The following is a 25,805-nucleotide window of genomic DNA, read 5'->3' on the forward strand; positions in this document are numbered from 1 at the left end:
ATAAATGGAAGCTGTCAATATATAGGAATCTTGTAGCAATTTATCTTCTTCTAAAGCAAAAAACATGTAAGGCACAGCTAACATTTAAATTCAGATTTTCATACATAGTATAATGTTGATATCTAGAGAATGCAGTGTACTGGTTAAGCGAAGATGGGTAATTTTTATTTGTGGCTCTGGAAATGTATCATAGAAGAGATGGTTTCTAATGGTAATGACCTACAGTGTTCTAATGTCAAAATAATTCATCATGACAGTGGGTCTTACAGAGTTCAAATAAAAATATCCTATTATTTTCGCCCTTTTCAAAGTGGGAAGCTCATTTGATTCTTTATTTTAAAACAAACAAACAAACAAAAAAAAAGAGTTGGGTTTTCCCAGTACCTTTTATAATAGCATTAAATTAATAGCACTTGACATATTCTGATAATTTTTTACCCAGTTTTTTAAAACTTAGAGGCTCTGATTGTGCACTTAAGGAACTTTATGATGTGATAGAATGCTTGACTATGGTTTGTTCTAGCCCTGGTTCTGCCAATTAATAAAACTCTTGACCCTAGGGCAGGTAAAATACATTGCCTTTGGGGTTTTTTTCTTCATTTGCAACATGAGAAGGAGAATACTTCTCTAACTTGTCAGAATTTATGTACAGATCAAATTAAATAGCATTTGGAAAAGCATTCTGGAAACGCAAAAGTGTTATAAACAAATAGATAATAATGGCACTATTTGGTATAAGACAAGTAATGTGACTCTTCAAAGTGTGACTTTTCAGAGTGGAGATATTTTATTGACATTTGCAATGTCTTTTCCTAGGGACTTTTTCAAGCACTTTATTTTGTTGTCTGTTTTTCTATCCTCCACCCACGATGGAATTCTGATTAATCTTTCCTTCATTAGTACTTTCTATATGCCAGGCACTGTGGTAAATATTGAGTATTCTGAGTCTCCCGCTTTGAGGAACTAGTGGAAAAGAAACATGTATTTTTTTAAAAAATTATATCACAGTGTCGCTGTTGATATAAAAGTCACCCCAAATCCCCGCAATCATGGTTTGGGCAAACTATAGTAACTCTCAGTTATCTAGAGCATCACTGTGAAGTAGAACTTCTGCAATAATGTGAATGTAGTCGCTGACAACCACATGTGGCTACTGAGCTCTTGAAATAAATAGCTACATATAGATTTGAGTGAGAGGGGTTCCTCTCCTTCTGTCCCAGGGGCTGACAAATGGTACTATTCAGCCATTGCCCAGCTGCACTGCACCGTATCAGGCTAATGTGTTCCCAGATAGGTTAATAGGCCCTTAGTGATTTATAGTTGAAAAAAATTGTACAGTTATTCCAGTAATTCTAACTTCCATATACTCAGAACTTTTGTCTCTTCCTTAGTATTATTATTATTTTTTTTCTTGTGACATTGCAGTTTGGACCAGAAAATCCCTTTAGGACACAGCAAATGGCTGCACCTAGAAATATGCTTTCTGGATATGCCGAACCAGCTCATATCAATGATTTCATGTTTGAGCAGCAAAGGAGAACTTTTGCAACATATGGTAAGGCAATAAGACTTAAAACAGTTTCAATTTTGGCTTTATTAGAAGTGTGATCTGTGTGTGTTAATCTGTTTTGTCTTCTGGCTTTTAAAATTCATTGGATTCCTTCAAAAAGGATAGTATGCCTTCCTATAGATATCCTTAAATATTTAAGTGAATGGGAAGGTGAACTCATATTTTTAGCTGTCATTGTAAATCCACTGTGATTTCTGAGTACTGGAAATATTCGTGATCTTAACCAGAATGCTCTTTGTTGTTGCATTCTGGGTAATGGACACTTGTTATTTTATGTCCATTACATGTACATTGCTATTAAAGTTGGCAAATGAAAAGATAGTGTTAAGAGATTACTTGTTTATCTTATTATGGGCTATTTGAACTTTACTCTGTTTCTCACATCTTATCTTGGAAATGCTTTCTCTTGATCACTGAAGGGTGTCAGGAAAGAGAATAGTCACAAATTCACTATGTAAAATAATTACATCCTGTCAGTGGTGGGATTTTAAAAATTTAATGTGCTTGGAAACTGCTTGTATAAAGGATTATCATGTGTTAGATCATATTTCACCATGGTAAGATTGTAATAGACTTAGAATGTACCAAAAATCACAGCCAAGACTATATACCACTTAAATCACCCAAAGCAGTTCTATGACACTTCCAGTCCAATAAAATGGTTACAAATACATTATACGCCTTGCTTGTGTAAGGGGTCCCATGTAAATCTAAAGTAATGTGCAGCACATAAAAATAAACTGTTACATCATGGTTTTGTTATATTCTAACCTATAATAAGAGACTTTTAAAGACTTACTGTCTTCGACTTTAGAAGGACCTTAAGCAATAATTTAGTTCTCCTGTCTCCTTTAAAACAAAACAAAAAAAAGTCCAAGTAAGTTTATACTGATACCTACTTTTCTTCTTAAATTACCTTATAACAAGAATAAGCATTTAAAACTATTCATCTGGCTTTAGACCTTGTTTCAGAAATGGGTTGTGTTTTTTGTTTGTTTGTTTGTTTGTTTTAAGTATCTGGTGATTTTTGCCTCTCCTACTAGGAAGTGGCGAACTAGGACATGGCTTGAACTATTGAGTTAAAGACAAAAAATGAATTTGGGGCTATAGTATATTAGGCAGCCTAAAATAAAGGCAGCCTATAGTATATTATATATAGTATATAGTCCCACCTAAAATAAAATAAAGTGGGAGATTTTTGCCTCTCCCACTAGGAAGTAGAGAGCTAGGACACAGGTTGAACTATTGAGTTAAAGACAAAAAATGAATTTGGGGCTACAGTATATTAGGCAGCCTAAAATAAAGGGAATGGCCAGTTACAAAACTCAGAAAATTTTGGTTTGTCTCCTTTATGATAGATCTTAGATAAGATCGATTTTATTTATTAAGTTCAAGTGAACTTAGTAAGATCGAAGTTTAAACCAAGGTTTAAAGAGAGTTTATAAAGTTCAAGTAAACTTAATAAGTAAACTTAATAAATAAGATCAACCTTATCTAAGCTTTAACAACTGTCTCTTTAAAACTCAATTTTAACACTGTCTCTTTTTTCTTTGCTCCCAGGCAGTGAACAAGTATATGACTTCTATTAGTTTGTCCTATAATTTTCTTATAGAAAGTTCTTGTCTGACTTTTGATAGTAATTCCTATACCAGCTTCCTATGAACTTTTGTTGCTGTTGTTCTTGTTTTTTAACCCTTCCACCTGAAATATAAGGTCGTGAGACCTTTCTGTTACCTTCCCTCATTTGCAAAGTGCAAGGGAGCAAACCTTTCTTATACCTCGTGGTAGTGTTATCTAACAGACATACAGGAGGTGACACATGAATTCAGTTTTACCTCAATCTCATAACCCTGGGCTATCATGCTGGAATATAGTACAAACATTTATTTTAATTTTCTTCCCATTTTTCAATATTGTAAGATTGTTAGAATCCCAGTGAATTATTTCTGGAAGGTTTGTATTCTACAATAGTTAGTTTTTCATAGAGCCCACCTGTAGAGTCCTTATCACTGAAAATAGTCTCATTTACTGTGTCATCCGAGTTACTCACTCTACAGTTTTGCTTTTGGCTTGCATTTGTCGTATTTCTCCTGACTTCTCAGTCCCTCAGTGGTTGTGTGAATTTCGTCTTGTTTTCTGTCTGCTCACCTGCCAGTCTTACTTGGGGCTTCTCAATGAAGTTTCTTCCTTTTGTTCTACTTTCATCTAGAATTTTCTCTACACCCACCTATAGAAGTGGAAAATAGAATTTTAAATAAATACTTTTAGTCTCACAATAGTCATTATTAACATGAGTTTTAACTTCAGTATTTGAAATCCTTTGTTAACATTTTTAAATGATTTTTTAAAAATAGTCTGCTGAACAAAGATATAATTTTTAAATGTATTACTTGTATCACTTAGATTTCAGTTTGGTTCGTTTTCACTATTAAAAATGTGATGTATATGTTATACTACAAAGTGCTTTTTAAAATGTGGTAGTGAATATTTTTGTACATAAAACTTTACAGGTTTTATATTATTTTATATTATTTTCTTAATGAGTTCCCAAAAGTAGGTAAAAGAATATATGTTTTAAAAGCTTGTGCTATATATTATCAAATTGCTTTCCAAAAGAATTCTCTAAACCTACTCTACTGCCACAGTGTATAAAAGTCCTACTTCTCTTTTTTTTTTTTTTTTTTTTGAGACAGAGTCTCACTGTCACCCAGGCTGTGCAGTGGTAGGATCTCTGCTCACTGCAACTGCTGCTACTGGGGTTCAGGCAAGTCTTGTGCCTCAGCCTCCTGAGTAGCTGGAATTACAGGCGTGAATGACCACGCCTAGCTAATTTTTTTTTTTTTTTCCCCATAGAGATGGGGTTTTACCATATTGGCCAGACGGGTCTCAAACTCCTGGCCTCAAGTGATCTGCCTGCCTCGGCCTCCCATGGTGCTGGGATTACGGGCCTGAGCCACCATGCCAGTCCTATTTCTCTTCATCAAAGATCCATATGATTGTTTTTCCTTTGTTTACTTGATAATCAAAATATTATATTTCTTTTTTTTTTCAGACTTTTAGGATTTTATTTCTGTATACTAAGTTTTCTGTTAGAAAAGGGAAAACAAAAGAAAACAACAGGGCATCAGTTTATATATTTGAGGCTTTCATTGAGAAAGCATGACTCCTGTGTGTTGTTACTGTTATTCTTCTTCTTTTTTTTTTTCTTTTTTTTTTTTTTACGTTCTAAGGTACATGTGCACAACGTGCAGGTTTGTTACATATGTATACATGTGCCATGTTGGTGTGCTGCACCCATTAACTCGTCATTTACATTAAGTATATCTCCTAATGCTATCCCTCCCCCACCCCTTCCCACAATAGGACCCGGTGTGGGATGATCCCCTTCCTGTGTCCAAATGATCTCATTGTTCAGTTCCCACCTATGAGTGAGAACATGCGGTATGTGGTTTTCTGTTCTTGCGATTTGCTGAGAATGATGATTTCCAGCTGCATCCATGTTCCTACAAAGGACACGAACTCATCCTTTTTTGTAGCTGCATAGTATTCCATGGTATATATGTGCCACATTTTCTTAATCCAGTCTGTCACTGATGGACATTTTCATTTATTCCAAGTCTTTGCTGTTGTGAATAGTGCCGCAATAAACGTGTGTGCATGTGTCTTTATAGCAGCATGACTTATAGTCCTTTGGGTATATCCCCAGTAATGGGATGCCTGGGTCAAATGGTATTTCTAGTTCTAGATCCTTAAAATATTGTATTTCTTTACTGCAACTTGATTTTTCCGGACTACCAGTGAGGTCGAAGGTTTTTTCGTTTATTTATGACCATTGTTTTGCAAATTGTTTATAGTCCCTTTCATTTACCTAATGGAATTAGTTTTAATAATTATTATTAGTTTAATTATCTGAAGGGTATAATAATAAAATCAATATGATAGCCATTTCAAATAAGAGTACCAAAGGGAAGGAAGTAGACGTTAACTCCATTAAAAAGATAAAAGGGAAAATAAGCTTCAGAAAGGTAGATAAGAATATTTAAGAAATGCAGAAATAATCACTTATTTGAGATACAAGATAGTGAGAAAACAAATTGGACTGAAATTTAGTAATGTGAGAGTTAGATCTTGTTCTATCACTGGCTGATTTGTAGTAAGACATAAGGCCAAATATTTAACTCTTATTTGTAAAAGGAAAATAATACTGTTTCTTAATCACCGGGGGTGGAAGGCAGTAGTGGGGTTGGTGGTATGGCAGTAAAGATTTTTACCACAGAGGATGCGGAGCAAGAGGAAAGCATAACTTATTTTTCTGAGTTACAAGACTATGGCCAGATGAGTTGGGGAATGGTGCTTACACAGAGACAAGGACCAGGGATACCTCTTCCCTCTCTGTCTACTCCTTCACCCCTCCGGACACATCATGAAATGCCATTTATGTAGATGTTAAGTCTCCTTTCAAAGTAGAAATTTACATTCTAGCAGGATATGTTTTTTATTATTGAAATGGGAACTTTTAACTTGGTATGAGCTTATAAAAGTCTCATTTTTTGGAAATAGTTATGTACAGAACACTATTCTGTACATCAGAGAGATTAAAGATAAAATAACTCCTGGGATTCGAACCTGTGGTTTCAGAGATTCTACTCCAAAGCTGATTTTCTGCCACCAAGCTCTCTCCTCTGGCTGAGAACATATTTTAATGCTGAAAAAAAAATCTATGTGCAGATCAGCTAATAGCTAGGTGGTTGGTTCTGTTCTAGCATATCATGAGAGAGAGTTGAGCACTTATGTCCTTAGCTTGTTTAAAGAGCATGTTTCATGATGAATCTTTTTCTGTTCCCCAAAAGAAGTTCCCTATATCCTTTTTTTTTTTTTTTTTTTTTTTTGAGATGGAGCCTCACTTTGTCGCCCAGGCTGGAGTGCAGTGGCGCGATCTCAGCTCACTGCAAGCTCCACCTCCTGGGTTCACACCATTCTCCTGCCTCAACCTCCCAAGTAGCTGGGACTACTTTGGATGAAAAATGAAAATAATAAGTCTATCTACTAGGATGTGCCCTTTAAAAAAAATGGGCTTAGTACTTTTTTACGTATTCTGTTATTGTACACACGAGTTGTAGACCATAAACTGATCAGTGATCTAGCACTCTTGTGAGTATACCAGACTAATGTTACCAAACATTTATTGTGCTAGCACACCCACTTGAGAAAAAAACTGAGTTGAGCTAACTTAGGTAGACTTTCTTTCCTTAAATTCCCATAGACCACGGAGGACCACATTTGTATGTAGCTACATACTCTATAATTAATTTAAGAAGTGCATTCATATGTTGGTAGATATCCTTCCTTACTTCTCTTAAGGAAATATAAAGGATGATTGATGAAATAGAAATATATTAAGATTGGGAAGGAAGACTGTCCTTACTGCGAATGGTATTTTCAAAATAATAGCTAGATTTTATGTAATCTTCTTACCCTTTTTTATTATTTAATAATTTATATAATTTGATAAACTTAGCCCTGCCTGCAATATCCATTACCAAGAAGAAAAGGAAAATGGTTTCTGGATTTCCAAATGCATCATGTACATGTATTTTCAAGCTCTTAGAATATTTAAAACTAAAGTTTGATGTCTTGGCCAGAGAGGCTCTTAGTAATGTAATGTCAGTGTGCAAAATTCATCCTATAAGAAACATATTATGCTGGAGTCCAGCCTGAGCTTTTGGTTCTAAATATAAAAATATAGCTTTGGGTTCTAAATAGAAATATAGCTCAGGGGCCGAAAGCAGTGGCTCACGCCTGTAATCCCAGCACTTTGGCAGGCGGAGGCGGTGGATCATTTGAGGTCAGGAGTTCAAGACCAGCCTGGCCAACATGGTGAAACCCCATCTCTCCAAAAAAATTAAAAAGTTAGCTAGAGGTAATGATGCAAGCCTGTAATCCCAGCTACTCTGGAGGCTGAGGCAGGAGAATTGCTTGAGCCTAGAAGGTAGAGATTGTGGTGAGCCAAGATTGTTCTATTGTACTCCAGCCTGGGCAACAGGGTGAGACCCTGTCTCAAAAAAAAAAAAAAAAAAAAAAGGAAGCAGTATAGCTCAGGGCAGAATGATTGGTCCTGATTGGTCCTGAGTTAAAGAGATCATTTTTGACATCTGGGAAAGAAAATGTGAAATATGTATATTTGTATTATAATAATAAAATGAATTTAAACAGCAAAATGGAGTTAATTTTCACTTTTTTCCTTTCAGGTTATGCATTAGACCCTTCATTAGATAATCATCAAGTGTCTGCTAAATATATTGGTTCTGTAGAAGAAGCTGAAAAAAATCAAGGTAATTTATTTGAAACGTTTAATATCAAATATGTACACATCTATAATTAGTGTCTTGCAGAGTGACTTTAATTAGACATAAAAAATAGTATTTAGCACTTGGTTTTTTTGTTTTTTTTTAAGTTGAAACAATGGAGCAATACAGTTTAGAGCAATATAGTTCAGAAATGTTACAGTTTAGAGCTTGCTTTTGCCACTTACTAGTTGTGTAACCTTGTAGAAAAAATAATGGTACATATATCTTTGAGTTATTTTGAATACTTGGCGCCATGCCAACCCTGTAGAAATCACTCAATAAATTATAACTAATGTATAGATAATTTTGGCAATTGACTTCTCAACACTTATGTCAAGCTTCATTTTAACAGAGTAGAAATACTTTATTTGGTAAGTCTGTGAAGATTGTCTTTGAAGAGTAGCTTTGAAGGCTGAATTTGAATATGTGTTTTAATGTATGTTTGTATTCATATTCATTTTGTACTTACAATAAGACAAAACATCATACGCTAAACGCTAACTTGTCACAAGGCTCATCAATCCATTAGAGTAGTATCCATAAAATGCAGTTAAAAAAGTAATTTGCTGGTTGCATGGGACACTTCTGCCTAGTAGCTATGGACCCTATGTGATCAGGCTGCTCTCTGTACATGAGCTAGATTATTGTTAAAATAGAATTTTAACAGGCTTTTGCTATAAAACAGTCTGAATTACTATAGGCAGACATTTCTTCTTTAAGCTAGACCTCTGTAAGTCCCACCTAAAGGTAGCTAGATTCTTAGTTAACTTGTGACTATGATTCCACAAACCTTTCTTTTTCCAGGTTAATGACTATACACAGTATGCCACCTCCTATTAATCAAATCAAAATCTCAACCAGAAACAGCCTCCTTCTCCTTTTCTTTTACTGTTAACGTTAATGATACTAGAGGTGAAGTTGAGACTGAAGTCACTTGGAAGAAGTACCACTTCTGGTGAAACCTTGTTTGATTTACATTTTTGCATTACAAGTGAAGTGAAGATAAGTTATTAAGTACTTACTGTAATTTAGTTTAATTTAGTTTTAAAATGATAAATTACAGTTTATTCTTGCTTCCAAAGGTCATTTTATCATTATTTAGCCATAATGAGTTCCTGAGTTTTTTCCAGAAAGTCATACAAATCCACTGACACGGCTTTTTGATTCAATAAAAGGCTTGTGTGCTATTGTAGGAACACATATTTGGGTCTCTTCTTCAAGTATACAGTATTAGAATTGGCAGAATATTGAATTAGTTTTAAGTATCTTTGCCCAGAAGGTTGAATCCCTTTTTGTGTAGCATGAGTCAGCGTATGTGGTAGATTCATGTAGCTTGTTTGTTTTTTAATGACTGTGGTCACTTGAACAATCATCTTTCTTTAACCATATAAAACAAAATTAAACATATGTTCATATTTCTTTAGAAAATGTACATCTCTCTCTCTCTCTTTTTTTTTTTGGTTACCATAGGTTTAACTGTATTTGAAACTGGTCAGAAGAAAACAGAAAAGAGGAAAAAGTTTAAAGAAAATGATGCATCCAATATTGATGGTTTCTTGGGACCATGGGCAAAATATGTGGATGAAAAAGATGTAGCCAAACCTTCAGAAGTAAGCTTTGATGTTTTTAATTGTCAGTTCAGGTATATGCTGTATCTCTGTGAAGGATATCTACATTAATAAACTTGAGATTTCCTTAGAGAACCAAATGACTCATCAAAATTTTTCTGCCTTTAGTTGATTGAAAATATACAATAAAATTTATTTTTCTTTGAAATATTTTTATTTACCTTTTTTGCTGATTTGTTTTCTCTCATGCTTTTTTATTAAATTATAATATTGAACAATTTTCATAAAGATTTCCTTGATATTGCTATTAGGCTGCCATGGTAGCTGTTCTTCTGATACTAGACATTCAGATAGTAACTACAAAATCAGCCTTCTATGACACTAGAATTGATTAGAAGTTTTATTGATTTATGAATTTATTTAAAATTTTAAACAAATTTTATCTCTATGTGTATTTTTAAAACTACTATAAAGTTTGTAAAGTAAATGCTCTGCCATTCCCTTCCTCACCTCCTAATCTCACTGTTTTCATGAGCCAGTCTCAGAAAAAAAAAAAAAAAAGTGTTGAGCTTGTTATCCTGGGAACATACTTGGACCAGATATGTAGACCTCATTATAAATAATTTATAGCACCAACTTTAGGTATAATGAGGTTCTAGAACATTCACTTTAAATTTCACTCCTTAATTTTCTTAGGAAGAACAAAAAGAATTGGATGAAATCACAGCAAAGAGGCAGAAAAAAGGAAAGCAGGAAGAAGAGAAACCTGGGGAGGAGAAGACAATCTTACATGGTAACATATTTTTTATACATCTTCATTTTTATGAAAAACCTCCATATTTACTCTGTTAGCTGTTCATACAGTATCATTACCCTTACTATCAGCTGTCATAAAATCATTATGTTGAGTATAATTATGTTAGACAATTTGTATCCCAAGGAAATTACAGCAGACTTCTGTACACTGATAAAGGAGAAAAAATAGCATGATTAATCATAGCCACAGATAATTTTTTTCCAAGTGTTAATGAATTTTATTAAATGGTAGATAAAAAAGAAACTTGAATAGTCCACAGTCTATTCTTTCGTAAGATAAAGTTGACTCTTTTGGTGTATTAATAGTGCCCCAGTCATTTTAACTGTTTTTAATGAAGCCAAATACTCAGGTATCCACACAGTTCATAACCGTTATTCAGCTATACTCAGAATAAACTTGGATTTTCATGTGAAAAGATGGAGATTAAGGCTCTCATACTTATTTTGACTTGTAGAAGGAAATGCATATTCACCAAAATAAATCATAAGTATTCTAGAATGTACCTGTTAGTTAATAATTAGTTATATTTAGGAACTTACAGAGTGATTATCTAAAACTGTAAAGAATAACTTAGTGCTTACAGTGTTGCTTATTCTAATGTTATATTACATCAGATATTTAGGTTTGATGAAGCCATATTTCATTCTTCAAGCTTCAGTTTTATCTCCAAGGAGTCTATTCAGTACTATGGTGCTCAAAACTATAATAACAATAATATAATAACATTTATTGAGTACTTACTCTGTGCCAGGCATGTTGCTAATTGCTTTATATACAGTATGTCATTTAATTCTCACAGGTGACTTTATTGTAAAATTTGTGATGAAAGCAGGAAAAGATAAATGAAAGGGAACTGGAAGGGCATAAAAGAGGAAAGCAGGGGAAAAGGATAGTTGATATATTTTGTTTTGTTTTAACTTCCTTCTTAACCTGTTATACTTCTGCTTCTTTACCAGTGACTCACAAGGCCCAAGTATTATCTTCCCTTGCTATAATTATGCCACAGTGAAGTCTTTATAGATTACTAAGATGTGTAAGTGATGAAAAGAAGTATAGATCTTATCTAAAGGTCTATAATCTCTGGGTATTTAGGAATTTCGAAATACTACCTCTAGTTGTAAATGATAGCAGTTATTTTAAGCACTTATATCTTAGCTGACTCTTGATCTTTACATCATTGGAGTGTTATTACCTGAACCTTAATATGGAAGATATCCCTGTGAAAAAAATGTTATTTTAAAAATATAGGTTTCATGACTGTGAGTTGTATTTGTTTATTGATTTTCTTTGCCTTTTTGTTTCAGTTAAAGAAATGTATGACTATCAAGGCAGGTCCTATCTTCACATACCTCAGGATGTTGGTGTTAATCTACGGTCAACTATGCCACCTGAGAAGTGTTATCTTCCCAAAAAACAAATTCATGTGTGGTCTGGACACACGAAGGTAAGCAAGTTGGTTGTTTCTGTTTGCTGTAATGCTATTATAATGAAGCCAACATACAGTTTTAGCTGTTGATGTGGAACATTTAGTGTTTCTGGTAAAGGTGCAGGGAAGTCAAATTGAATATAATTCTGGGTTAGGCTTTGGAGGTGCGCACACATCCATCATAGGTGACTAATCAGTCTTCAAGCCATCTGAATTGGCCATGATATAGCGTTCATGATTTAGTGTCCTGCGTCCTTGTAGCCAGGCCTTTCCCCACAAGCTCCTGCTACAATCTTCTTCCTTTTGGGCACCAAATCAGTGAGTAATGGGCTGGTACTAGCACCAAGTCTCCTGCTTAGTTTCAGTAATTTTGCTTTAGCTCTGTGGTCATCACACTTCAGAGATTAGATGCGCCCTGGTTTATAAACTATGGTAATTTTTAAACTAATGCAGAGATAAGGTACATGAAAATTTTTGATGTTGATATTCTTTGTCATATGCACCATTCCAACTTGTAATTTCCAACTCTTTGCAAAGAGCAAAGGGACTAAGTAAAAAAAGGAAGAGAAGTGGGGGCAGTAGCAATTTGATTGACTCAGGATTCCATTGGGTGAGGAACTCAATATTAAAGGTTAGAAAAAACTTCAAAAGCTTGGTGTCAATAAGGTCTGCTCTTGGAATGCTAATGAAAGTTATTCTGGGGTGTGATTTTTGGAATGAAAAATAGCAAATTAGGCTGCTTAATATATACTGTCTTTTCTTGATGCTTCATTTGAGCTGATCTTTTGAATGCTTCTGGTTGATAACTGTAATACCTTTTTATAGGGCGTCAGTGCAGTCAGATTGTTTCCTCTCTCTGGCCATTTATTGCTGTCTTGTTCCATGGACTGTAAAATTAAGGTGAGTTTTCAGTAACAGAGTAGGAGTGCTGCAAAGCTAGTTCTTTGTTTAAATCTGTTTGGTTAATTATAAAAAAATTTGGGTTTATTAGGCAATTAGAAGCTAATTATTTTCTCTCAGATCCTGTAAATGCAACAATTTATGAACTACTTCCAAACATAAATTCCATATGGCTCTGTGGTCCAATTAGCTATCCCCCCCCCCCTTTTTTTTTTTAAGATGGAGTCTTGCTGTGTCGCCCAGGCTGGAGTGCAGTGGCATGATCTTAATTCACTGCAAGCTCCACCTACTGGGTTCACGCCATTCTCCTGCCTCAGCCTCCCAAATAGCTGGAACTACAGGCGCCTGCAGTGGCTAGGCCGCTTTTTAAGCCTAGAAAACTGATGAGAATGTGATCTAATCATGTTGGCTTTGGACATATAAATATTTAATCACTAATCATTATAGAGATTTTGTATATGTAGTAGTTTATTTGTTTCTCCAAACCTTATGAAATAGAGAGGACATATGATAGAAATCCTATTTTTAGAAAGTAGAAAATGTAATTCGTCCATTTTCTTCTAAATACTAGTAGATACCAAGTAACAGGACTGCTCCCAGCCCCTTCTTTCACCTTTTCTAGTCTTGGGAAGCTCCATCTTTAGCTTCTGTTCAGTTGTAGAATGTGTGGTAGAAAAAACTCGGTTGCCAATGCATCTCAACCTGAATATGCAGAATGTCTTGAAAAAATTTTTAAATCTGAAAGGATAGTTCTTACCGGTTTTGTGTCTTCTCTTTGTCTAGACCATTATGATGGTTCAATAAATACCAACGCTATAGTGCTCTTGGGGCTTCAAAAGTTGAGTCATTAAAATTTTATCATTTGTAAATAATTCATGGATATTAACAATGAAAAAGGCCACCTCTTTTGATAAGAGCAACCATTTAGGCATTTGTCTCTAATAGCTTAAAATGACAGGCCAACATTTTGGAGTAAAAACCCCCATTTTACTTTTACTTGGTACAAGCCATGTTAATTGAGATGTTGGTCTTTTCTTTGACCAACCAAAAAAGCATAGAATTCAATTTAGTTGACTTCTATAAACATTCTATTATGTGGAAGGGACTGAAAGTAAAAGCTTATGAAGGCACTGTCCCTCCCCTTAGGATGATCATTTCATTATGATATAAATGATCATTATAGAGGTAAGCACAAGATACGCTGGTTTCAAAGAGGAAGCATACCTTAGTAAGAAGGTTAAATAAGTAAAGGATAAGGAAACAGGAGTAGAGTTTGCTTGAAAAGAGTGAAGAGAATGAATCAGCATAGTGTGTGCTGAAAATAACAGTTTTGTGCTTGCTGGAGCGTAACATCTAAGAGACAAGGAATGATTGCAGTAGTGGGCAAGAAACCAGGTCTCAGAGGTCCTTTCCTAGTATGCTACAGTAACTGAGACTGTGTCATATTGGCACTGGTGGCAAGGAAATGCTTTCTATTTTAGAGTACTAGTAACATTGTTGAGGATTGGATTCAAGGCAGTCAAGAATAAAGCTGGCCTTGAAGCTATTGTATTAATCTACCTTAGATGTGCTGAGAATTATGAACCTTTTATTTTAGTCTAGATCATCATTTTCTTATAGCTTCTGTAATACTTGTTACCTCAGAAAACTAAACAAAAAAGCCTTTCAGTATCAAATATATACGTGGCGGTTTTAATAACACAATTCCTTTAAAAGTTGGTATACATGGCGGTTTTAATAATACTTAATTCCTTTAAAAGTCGTTTGTAGTGCTAGAAAAGTAGAAACTTTTCGTCCTAGAAAATGTATGAAACAGAAAAGAGCAATATGAAAATGAAAATTCACTTGAATTAACTCCATCTATAGTTAAGTTTCTTGATATTTTGATGTAAACATCTTTAAAACTCTAGTTTTGAGTGTGTGTGACTGTGTGTGTGTGTGTGTGTGTGTGTGTTTTCCAAATAATATAACACAAACTGGCAGCACCAAGCAATATTTAATGATATTCAGTGTTTAATATTTAATGATTGAAGCTGTGTGTTTACACACACAGATATGCACACACGTAACCAGCATAGGGCTGGTGTTATTGACTGAAAGACCTTTATTAAATGTAATATTTCTATGTGTTGTTTTTTTTCTCCCCCAGCTCTGGGAGGTTTATGGAGACCGGCGCTGTCTGAGAACATTTATTGGTAATGCTTCTTTTCTCTCCAACATAAATCTGGGAAGAATTTTTAAAGTAAGATAACATCATTGACAGTAATTTTACTACACTGATAGGAAGTGAAGTCTTCATAGACTTGAGCTGAATCTGGAAGGAGGAGTCAGTGTCCCCAGTTAGACAAAGAGAACTAGGAAGCAAGAGCAGCAGATGCAAAACAAAAGTAGCATGAGGCAGCGTGCTGCTGAGGGGATCCACATACATTTCAGGATTGTCAGAGTATGGGGGATGGTGAGAAACAAAAGCAGAGAAAAGTAGCAGGAGAGGGACCAGAGCGTGGAAGACCTCCTGTGCCATTAATAAAGAGTTTAGCCTCTGTTGTAAGGGCATTGGGGAACCATTAAAGAGCTCTTTCCGGAAAGCAACACGATTTGAAGTTTACGAAGATCAAATGGCAATACGCAGGATGATTTGGTAGGGCAAGCCTGGAGGAAGGGAAATGAATTACACAGTTATTTCATAGGTCTGGTTTAGAGATGATGAGAGTCTGAACCAAAGCAGCAGAGAGAGAAGACGTATTAGAGTTAAAGTCAGTGAGATTTAGTAGTGGCATGTGAATGATCACAGTGAGACAGGAATCTAGGGTGACTCCCATGAGACTGGATGAATGATGTGCCATTCACCAAGAAGGAACATAAGATGATGGTGAGGTTTTAGATACACCAAATTTGAGCTGCCTTTGGGATATTGAGGTGAAGATGTCCAGTAAGCAATTAGATAGCCAAATGTTGAGCTTTGAAGAGAGACTGAGAATTGGCAGCTAAAGCATAAAAAAAGGGTGAGATTGAGAGAACTCCTTGAAGAAAGAAAGAAGGCCAAAGGGAGGACAGCTTTGTGACAAGCTAGCCTTTTTGGTAGAGAAAGGTTTATTGTCTTTGTCAAATTTCATGTGAAGGCTAGTTACTCTTTCCAGATTTAACTGTACCATATTGAAACGGTGTGACTCTTAGTGGCTCTGTTTTTAGATTAAAGTGGGAGTCTGTTCAGCAGTGCTTTATGATTTTAGGGCCTCCCTGTACAAATTAATTCTGCCTAAGATGACACCACAGCCTAAAGGAAGACTTGTGGAGGGCTCTTAGCTGTGTACAGGGGAACAAAACATCTCCATCAGATCGAGTGGATTTGGTCTGCACCTGTCTCCCCTGTACTGACAGACCGGTTTTCTGTGGAAAACTGAAATTTTCCTCCTGAGGGAGATGATAGCAGCTCTGACTGGGACTCCGGCTGTAGAAAAGGATGGCTAATTGCCATGACACATACCTCCTGATGAGAGTTCACTGGAGGTGATGGTTTAGAGCTGCTGCATGTGGTTAACAATTTGTGCCGTGCTCATTTTGCACAATTGTATGTGTCTTGGTCATGGTGGGGTGGAACATTTTTGCTTTTGTTTAGCCACATTTTATTTTTCCCTGTAACTTTTAAGAGTTGAGTGGTCTGGCAATATTCTTTTTTAAGTAAAGTGTAATCAGCACCTTAAAATTAGTGTATTGTCAAAACATCATCTTAAAACAGTAGAAGCTAGCCTGGGCAACGTGGCAAAACCCTGTCTCTATAGGAAATACAGAAATTAGCCAGGCGTGGTGATGTGCACCTGTAATTCCAGCTACTCGAGAAGTTGAGGTGGGTGGATCACTTGAGCCAGAGATATTGAGTTTACAGTTAGCTGAGATCCAGCCACTGCACTCCAGGCGGGGCAACAGAGTGAGACCCTGTCTCAAAAATAAAAAACCAATGCAAGCTAATAATAGTTTTTGGAAAGTCTCCTACATTCTGAATCAGTTTCTATGAAATTTGGTAATGTGATCACAGAAATATGCAATTATTGAACAAGGGCTACAGTTTCCTGAGCTTTAGGTTTAGGTCAGTTTGTTTTCACTTGCAGCCTGGTGAACAGTCTGAGAGTGAACCTCCAAAATTCCAGCAGCCATTTCTTTCACTGGCAATAATTGGTCTTTTACATTTCCATAAATTCTTGGCTAGCTAGTCGTCACTTGTATGTGCTGCATATTAAGAAATTGCTATGACAGACTTAAAAGAAAAGTTAAACCTTTTCTCTTGGTTCTTAACCAAGATGTTATGCATCAGAATCACCTGAGGAGCTTCTTCAAGGGGCAAAAAACGCCCACATTCTGAAGCCCACACATAACATATTCTAAGTCAGTAAATCAGGCAGTGGCATTCCAGTGATCTTGACTCACAGCTGAGAACCACTGCTTAGTGCTGTGTCTCTTTATGGTGTTTATGTTTTAAGAGAAGATATGATGCTTCACCTCATTGCTGTTTCTGTTGACTCCACCTTTAGGTCACAGTAAGGCTGTTAGGGATATTTGCTTCAATACTGCAGGAACACAGTTCCTCAGCGCAGCCTATGACAGGTATCTTAAGCTCTGGGACACTGAGACAGGTAAGAGTTCACTTATGCTAATACATATTCATCTTACAAGTTATCGTTTGTATATGAAATAGTGTGAGTAGTCTTCTGTGGCCAAATGGCACCTTCTCTAACTGCTGATTCTCTTACCATTCACTGTCAGCAAATATCACAGAATACATTTGTAGAGTTGAAACTGAGCATAAGTAGCTCTTTTACTGTGAAACTTGTTTCCACCAGATAGAGTTTATAAAGCAAACATATTGACAGATAAGCAAAGTCAAAATCTTGTATAGGCCATCTAATTGATGTTTCTGTTCCCCTACATCATCTCGCACTGTGTATTGCACATAACAGAAGTGCAATAAATGTCTAATGAACAAAATTAAATGTGTTTGCACAAATTGATTAAAATGTAGGTCTAAACTTTCACAGGCCAGTTGGTTTTATATATTCACAGCCATACTAATTGCTGCTTATTAATTGATTCACATTAATATGTTGTGGCTAGTATAATTTTATGTAATTAGAAAAATCATCTTATTATCTTATTGTCTTATTATCATTACCCTTACTGTATTTGAAGGGTAATGATAATAGTTAATATTTATTAAACGTCATCTAATAGGCATAATTGCTAAGCATTGATATTCAGTATCTCCTTCAATCTTAATTTATCCCTATGAGGTAAGTACTATTATTAGATTATAGATACGGAAACTGAGGCTTAAAGAGCTAACTTTTTCAGGGTCACACAGCTAGTAAGTGGCAGACTTGGTTTCAAACGAAGCTCTCTCTGATGCCAAAGCCCATGTTCTTCAGTACTTTAGCAGTGGTTCTCAGTTCTGGCCACACATTATAGTCATCTGAAGAGCTTTAATGTTACTGATGCCTGAGTCCCACCTTCAGAGGTATTTACGTAATTGGTACAGTGTATAGACTAGATGATTGTACCGTGTAGCCAAGGCTGAGAGACTACCATTTTGCAGGTTCTTTTAAAAATCAAGATAAAATATACATACAGTAAAATGTATGAAGTGCCTAAATATTCAGTGATTTTTTTTTTTTTTTGTAAACATACCTATGCAGTTGTCTGCCACCAAGATCAAGATATAGAATATTTCCAGCACTCAGTAAAGGTTTCTTATGCCCTTTTCCAGTCTGTGCCCACTCCCAGTAACCATGGTAACCACTTCTGTCATCACAGATTCATTTTTCCTCTTCTTAAACTTCTTATATATGAAATCATACCATTTTTTCTCTTTTGTTTCTAGCTCCAGCATAATGTCTGAGAGTCCCTCATGGCTTATACCAATAGTTTGATCTTTTTTATTGCTTGCACTATTCCATTATATGAATGAAGTTATAATTTATTTATTCTACAATTGGTAGTGCAGATTTACTTTTGAAAAAATTATTTTTAATCGTTAAAAATCTGTGAAAAAGAACAAATGTAGTTTACAGTAAAGAGCAAGCAGGCAGCCCTTCTTCAAAATTTATTAAGCTGGTGACCTCTAGATCTTAATCTCACAGTCATCTTTAAGTGGTCAAATTTATTTTACCTATTTAATTTGAGTCTTTGGTTTTAGGACAGTGTATATCAAGATTTACAAACCGAAAAGTACCTTATTGTGTCAAATTCAATCCTGATGAAGATAAGCAAAATCTCTTTGTGGCTGGGATGTCTGATAAGAAGATTGTGCAAGTAAGTTTTTCACAGTATTTTGTTAAGACTCCTAAGCTTTATGTTGTATAAGGGGATGGAATAAGTTAATAAGCTAATATTACTCATTTAATGTTTGCTACTTTTAGGGACGGCTGATGCACCATTCTTAGAAAAATTTACATTTATAAAAACATCATGTTGAAGATCTTCTCCTTCTCCACTTTCCAGAATTATGGTCTTTCATAAATCCACTCTACTTCTGTCTTTACCTTTTTTCTTGCCTGATATACAGTGGGACATTCGAAGTGGAGAAATTGTACAGGAATATGATCGGCATTTGGGAGCTGTCAACACCATCGTTTTTGTGGACGAGAATAGGAGATTTGTGAGCACATCTGATGATAAAAGCCTAAGAGTTTGGGAATGGTGAGTTTCCATCAGTACAAAATCTGATTTATATAAAGCAAGCAGTTAAAAATTATATCGACAAAGATGAAGCCTGGTAATATGGAACCATTGAATATTTTTTGCAACTGTGATCCTGGCTTGCCAATCAAACTTTTAACTATGTAAATACTGACAATGTGGAGATTAAAATCTAAACATGCTACCATTTATAATCTTCGGATAGTCTTTTCAAAGGATGTGTATCTTGAGTTGTTTTTCTTATAGTGATGCTGGATTTGTATTTTGCTGTCTTACATTCTTTATTAGGTTCCTTATTCATCTCTGTAAAATAACTGGCAAGGAGGAGGGGGACTGAGCATAAGATCGTGGCCCTAGAACCACCCAAAGAAAGTAGTGATGTATATCTTAATTTTTTTAAATGTCCACTTTTTATGATTATTCAGTACTGAAAGATGCCCCATGTATTAGTCTGTTTTCACACTACTGATAAAGACATACGTGAGACTGGGCAATTTATAAAAGAAAGGTTTAATGAACCTAAGTCCCACATGGCTAGGGAGGCCCCACAACCATTGATGAAGGAGAAAGACCCCGGTTTTTTTTTTTTTTTTTTTTTTTGAGATGGAGTCTCGCTCTGTCACACAGGCTGGAGTGCACCAGCGTGATCTCGGCTCACTGCAGGCTCTGCCTTCCGGGTTCACGCCATTCTCCTGCCTCAGCCTCCCGAGTAGCTGGGACTACAGGTGCCCGCCACCACACCCAGCTAATTTTTTGTATTTTTAGTAGAGACGGGGTTTCACTGTGTTAGCCAGGATGGTCTTGATTTCCTGACCTTGTGATCTGCACACCTCGGCCTCCCAAAGTGCTGGGATTACAGGCGTGAACCACCGTGCCTGGCCAGAAAGGCACTTCTTACATGGCGGCAGCAAGAGAGAGAATGAGAGCCAAGTGAAAGGGGTTTCGCTTCATAAAACCATCAGATCTTGTGTGACTGATTCGCTACCATGCGAGAACAGTATGGGAGAAGCCATCCCCATGAGTCAATTATCTCCCACAGGGTCACTCCCACAATACATGGGAATTATGAAAGTACAATTCAAGATGAGATTTGGGAAGGGACACAGAACCAAACCATGTAACCCCATATCATCACTCTGGTACAAATGTTTTCCTTATAGAATATAGTCATGTATTGGTTAATTGTACTTTCCTAGGGAAAAAAATATTTTTCTAAAGTTAAGCATATACTAGTTTCATTACATATCATTGTGTGTTCTATAATTTAGTTGCAAAAAAATGCTTACTAACCTTTTTGTTAAAATGAATGACTGAATGGAAACCAGTCAGTTATGAAGCACAGCTCAGCCATGACTCCTCCTAGCAAGGACTAAAAAGTGTATCTTTCCATCCCCCACAAGTTTTTCTGCTTTAACAAGTGGAAAGCCTTGAACCACAGCCAGTGGTTTCCTCCTTATACCTAAGTCCCTTTGCGGACCTGAGCAGGTCCCTAACCATTGTCAGGACAATCTGGGTGACTGAACATTTAATGTAATTTAATTGTAGTTTCTCCCACACTCACCACCACCACCACTACACCCCTTCAGATTATCCCCAAGTAGTGGAGAGTAGTCTTAACATATAGCCCATGTTAGAGACTACCTTACAGCTAAGATCTTTCTTACTTCAGAAATGTTTTTTTTTACAGAGTATCTAAAATGGACCCCAAGTTTTATATGAGCCACCTTAGATCATTTGCACAGACTCTGGAGAATAAACATACATATACATGTTCTGTTTTGTTTTATGTACTTTAGCAGTTTGATCATACTCAAACTTTCTGATGTTTCTACCTTCAGATATTTTCAAGTTTAAATATAGAGTGGTATAAAAGAAGTTGGTAAATATTTAAATAGTCGAGCAATTACAGGGCTTAAGGATATGTGTATGTGGGTGTTCTAAAGTAAAACATTGGTCAGCAAAGAATTTTTATTAAACTAATGGTAATGTTAGTATGTTTTTTTTTTTTTTTTTTTTTTCATTTCCTCTCAGATCTTAGGAAATACTCCTAAAAAGTCATACACTGTTTTGTTACAAATGACGTCATTCTTTAGATTTTACTTTAACTTGGCTGGGCGCAGTGGCTCATACCTATAATTCCAGCACTTTAGGAGCTGATTTGAGTAGATCGCTTGAACCCAGGAGTTCCAGACCAGCCTGGGTTCTCGAACCCCATCTCTACAAGAAATACAGAAATTAGCTAGTGTGGTGGCACAGGCCTGTAGTCCCAACTAGTCGGGAGGCTGAGGCAGGAGGATTGCTTGTGCCTGGGAGGTCGAGGCTGCCGTGGTCTATGCTTGTGCCACTGCACTCTAGCTTGGGTGACAGAGCAAGACCCCACCTGAATAAAAAAATTAAAAATTATAAATAAATATATAATTTTTTAAAAACAGATTGCAGGCCGGGCACGGTGGCTCATACCTATAATCCTAGCACTTTGGGAGGCCAAGGTGGGTAGATCACGAAGTCAGGAGTTCAAGACCAGCCTGGCCAACATGGTAAAACCCCGTCTCTAGATGTGGTGGTGCGCACCTGTAATCCCAGGTACTTGGGAGGCTGAGGCAGGAGAATCGCTTAAACCTGGGAGGTGGAGGTTACAGTGAGCCGCGATTGCACCATTGCACTCCAGCCTGGGCAACAGAGCGAGACTGCATCTCAAAAACAAAAAAAAAAACAACAAAAAACGGATTTCAGTTTAACCGTTACTATGAGAGCCTTCCTGACCAGTCCTCAGATAAGATTAGGTGCCTCCTCTCTATCATCCCACACTGTCATTGGCTTTCCACAGCTTTTAGCATACTTCAAGTGCTTGTTTATTTGTTCTCTTTCCTGACAAGTTCTTAACCATGAGAGAAAGAACAGTATGAGTCATGCTTACTGTCTGTTCCCAACACAGTACCTGGCACACAATATGTGCTGAATCTCTAAAGAAGTCATTATTGGTATAATTATCAATGATGTTACACTGATTCAGCTCTTTCTATATGCCAGTCACTGTGCTAAGCATTTCACCTGAACCATCTGATTTAGTGTGCAAAGCAATCTTATAAGATAGGTACATTTGTTATTCCCATTTTATGTATAAGGAAGTTAATATAGTTTAAGTAATTTGCCCAAGGTTATATAGGACACAAAAGGGCCAGAGTTCACACTCTGATCAAACTGATTCCAAAGCTTGTTTTTTGTTTTTTAAGAGACAGGATCTCACTCTGTTGCCTAGACTAGATGTAGTGGTGCAGTCATAGCTTACTGCAACCTTGTACTACTGGGCTCTGGGCTCAAGCGATCCTCCTCCCTTAGACTCCTGAGTGACTGGGACTACAGGTGCATGCCACCACGCCAGGCTGATTTTTAAGTTTTTTGTAGAAACAGGGTCTCACTCTTGTTTGCTGGGCTGGTCACAAACTCCTGGCCTCACAAAACTTGAATTCTTGATCATGTGGATGGATAGTTAGATGAATGAGGGGACTGGTAAGGAGAGAAGGTAGTAATAACTTGTATTTGATTTGATTAGTGAGAAAGTAATAAATGTGAGGGTCTGTCCTGCTACAAAGACAAGTAGGAAGCAAAACCAGCTCAGGAGCCCCGGAACTGTGCGTCACTGCATGAATCATCCCTAAGAGCAATTACTAGTGATGGCCACTTGCTTAGGAGAGGAAGGGACGCCCTGACCTCTGCAAAGTGACAGCTGACCTCCTCTCTGGGAAAATTAGCAACACTGGGGCCTTCAGACAAGTGGTGTTTGCCAAACTTTTATACTCTGTACCTGCTTAGAGTACCATAATAATACAAGAAAACAAAGGAAACTTGGCTTTCTTAAGTAAAACTATACAAACTAACTGTATTATGTTCTAAAGGAGAATAAAGACTGTATTAGATATTCAGCAACTTTTTTTTTTTTTCTTGAGGGAGAGTCTCGCTCTGTCACCTACGCTGGAGTGCAGTGGCACAATCTTGGCTCACTGCAACCTCCACCTCCTAGGTTCAAATGATTCTACTCCCTCAGCCTCCCAAGTACTGGGACTACAGGCATGCACCACCACGCTTAGCTAATTTTTGTATTTTTAGTAGAGACAGGGTTTCACCATGTTAGCCAGGATGGTCTCAATCTCTTGACCTCGTGATCCGCCCACCTCGGCCTCGCTAAGTGCTGGGATTACAGGCGTGAGCCACCGTACCGGGTGAACTCATGGTATTTTAATTGACCAAATGCGTGAAATGTCGTAGACGTGTTTTCTCCAGAAGGTATTTATTTTGGTAAAATATTTCTTAAAATTTTATAGAAGTTGACACTACTGTTTATATTTTAGCTTTAAAAATTCATAGACTTTTTTAGGGTTCTTTTTGGTGAATTCATTTTTAAACTGGAGATTATTTGCAAGATATGAATTACTAGCTTATACTGAGTTACAGTATCCAATTAGAAAATAGTGCTGTGTTTGTTTGTTTGTTTGTTTTTGCGATGGAGTCTCACTCTGTCGCTCAGGCTGGAATGTCGAGTGCAGTGGCATGATCTCGGCTCACTGCAGCCTTCGCCCCCTGGCTTCAGGCAATTTTCCTGCCTCAATCTCCCGAATAGCTGGGATTACAGGCCTGTGCCATCATACCCAGCTAATTTTTGTATTTTTAGTAGAGACAGGGTTTTGCCATGTTGGCCAGGCTGGTCTCAAACTCCTGGCCTCAGGTGGTCCACCCATCTTGGCCTCTCAAAGTGCTGGGATTGCAGGTGTGAGCCACTGTGCCGAGCCATGTTGGGTTTATGCCTAGCAGGCATTGTTGCTAGAAATAATGAAGTCCACAGCGTAGTTCCAATTCTTCTTCCAAGCTCCTGGTATGAAGATTCCTTGAAATAAGGTATCCATTTGAATTTTTTTGTTTACTTTTGTTAACACGTTGATCAATATGAACCTGGAATACAGTTAATTTAGAAAATTCTCATGTTTTAATTCATATTGTAAAATAACTAACCACTAACAATAAGTACAAGGAAGGAAGAAACAAGCCTTTTTTCAACCGCAGATCTTTTTAATACATTTGAGTCATTCTAAATGTCAGTTCTCATTGGTACCGTAGAGGTATAAAGGGTTGGAGATCTGACAAATGATGTTATTCCCCAGGTTATACCTGAAAATGTTTTCCTCTGACCACGACCCTGATAGAACTTTCTTCTAGTCATTTGCTCCTTCTGCTTGATGGATGGATAAATAGAGAAAATCCTTATATTAAGGCACATTATTATTGTTTTACAGTTAACCAGAGTATTGGAACTTGAAACAGGGTTTGAAATTGAAATTGCTGCTGTATAATCTGTATTGCTCATCAGATTACATTTCCCACACATTACTCTGTAAAAAATATTTCTAGTTTCATGAAAAGCAACAAGACCAAAACTCCTTTCAGAAAAGGATTTTTAGCTTGGAGAATATTGAAAATGAAAAGGCACTTAGAACTTTTGATGGTTCTAAATTTAGGTGGCTAGTTTTTTATTTTTTTTTTCTTTCATTCTTTATATCATTCATGTGAGTTTTTTTTTTTTCTTTTTAGTGTTTTTTCTCCTTCACCAAACACATTTGAAATGCTTTACATGTAAACTGAAAATAGTCGAGGTACCAAGCATTTATTTATCATAATTTATCATCATTTCTGGATGGGCTAGACCAGCTCACAGATCCCTACAGCTTTGCCTGCCATCCTCCTGCATTGCTGCAGGCTCTTTAACACTCTCACCCACTCGAGTTAAGGTTGACTGGCTGGTAAAATAACACTTCCCCCTAGGCTTGCCTCAGACATCTTGCTTTGCCCTACCATGGTACATTTTTAATTGATTTATTTATTTTTACTTCAACAGCTTTTGGACTAAAAATGGGTTTTGGCTACATGGATGAATTATATCGTGATGAATTCTGAGATTTTAGTGTACCCGTTGCCATGGTACATTATTAAAGAACTTTTAGTAACAGATTTTTTAACATAAAGGCCAGGTTTAAATCAAATAGAAAACAAAATCACTGTCACTGTTATAATGATCATGGAAAGTCATTTATGAAGTACAAGATTCACCATAAGCAATACAGTGTCATCTTGTGATTTTTCTTCTGCCAGAAAGTTTCATGAAAGAATTGTTAAATACATAATTTCAAGAGTTTGCTTTTATTTGCATATTATTCCTTTGTTCCAGAGATAATTCTTCAGAAGGTACTTTATAAAAATTGCTTATTCCGCTATCCTATTTAAAATTTTTAGGGATATCCCTGTGGATTTCAAGTATATAGCAGAACCCAGTATGCACTCAATGCCTGCAGTGACTTTGTCTCCAAATGGTGAGTTAGTATGTAGGTTGTATTTTTAAATGAGCTTTTAAGATACGGTGTGATTTCTGTATTCAAAAGAACTTTGGCCCCTTCCTTCTTGGGAAAGTTTGTCACAGTGCCATTACTTGTATAAGGTAATC

The 25,805-nt window shown here is 36.5% G+C and overlaps 1 protein-coding gene across 1 annotated transcript in view; it reads left to right on the forward strand.

Annotated features, from left to right (window-relative positions):
• Nucleotides 1–25,805, forward strand: part of CDC40 (cell division cycle 40) — a 50,023-nt gene that overhangs the window by 18,407 nt on the left and 5,811 nt on the right. The window contains exons 3-13 of the mRNA XM_038001018.2: nt 1,426–1,555; nt 7,819–7,902; nt 9,388–9,527; nt 10,182–10,278; nt 11,607–11,746; nt 12,554–12,628; nt 14,778–14,823; nt 17,155–17,256; nt 18,813–18,928; nt 19,182–19,315; nt 25,598–25,674. Of these exons, the coding sequence (XP_037856946.1) occupies nt 1,426–1,555; nt 7,819–7,902; nt 9,388–9,527; nt 10,182–10,278; nt 11,607–11,746; nt 12,554–12,628; nt 14,778–14,823; nt 17,155–17,256; nt 18,813–18,928; nt 19,182–19,315; nt 25,598–25,674 (1,141 nt within the window). The remainder of the gene's footprint in view (nt 1–1,425; nt 1,556–7,818; nt 7,903–9,387; nt 9,528–10,181; nt 10,279–11,606; nt 11,747–12,553; nt 12,629–14,777; nt 14,824–17,154; nt 17,257–18,812; nt 18,929–19,181; nt 19,316–25,597; nt 25,675–25,805) is intronic.

Source organism: Chlorocebus sabaeus, chromosome 13 (assembly GCF_047675955.1).
Source record: "Chlorocebus sabaeus isolate Y175 chromosome 13, mChlSab1.0.hap1, whole genome shotgun sequence".
Taxonomy (NCBI): Eukaryota; Metazoa; Chordata; class Mammalia; order Primates; family Cercopithecidae; genus Chlorocebus; species Chlorocebus sabaeus.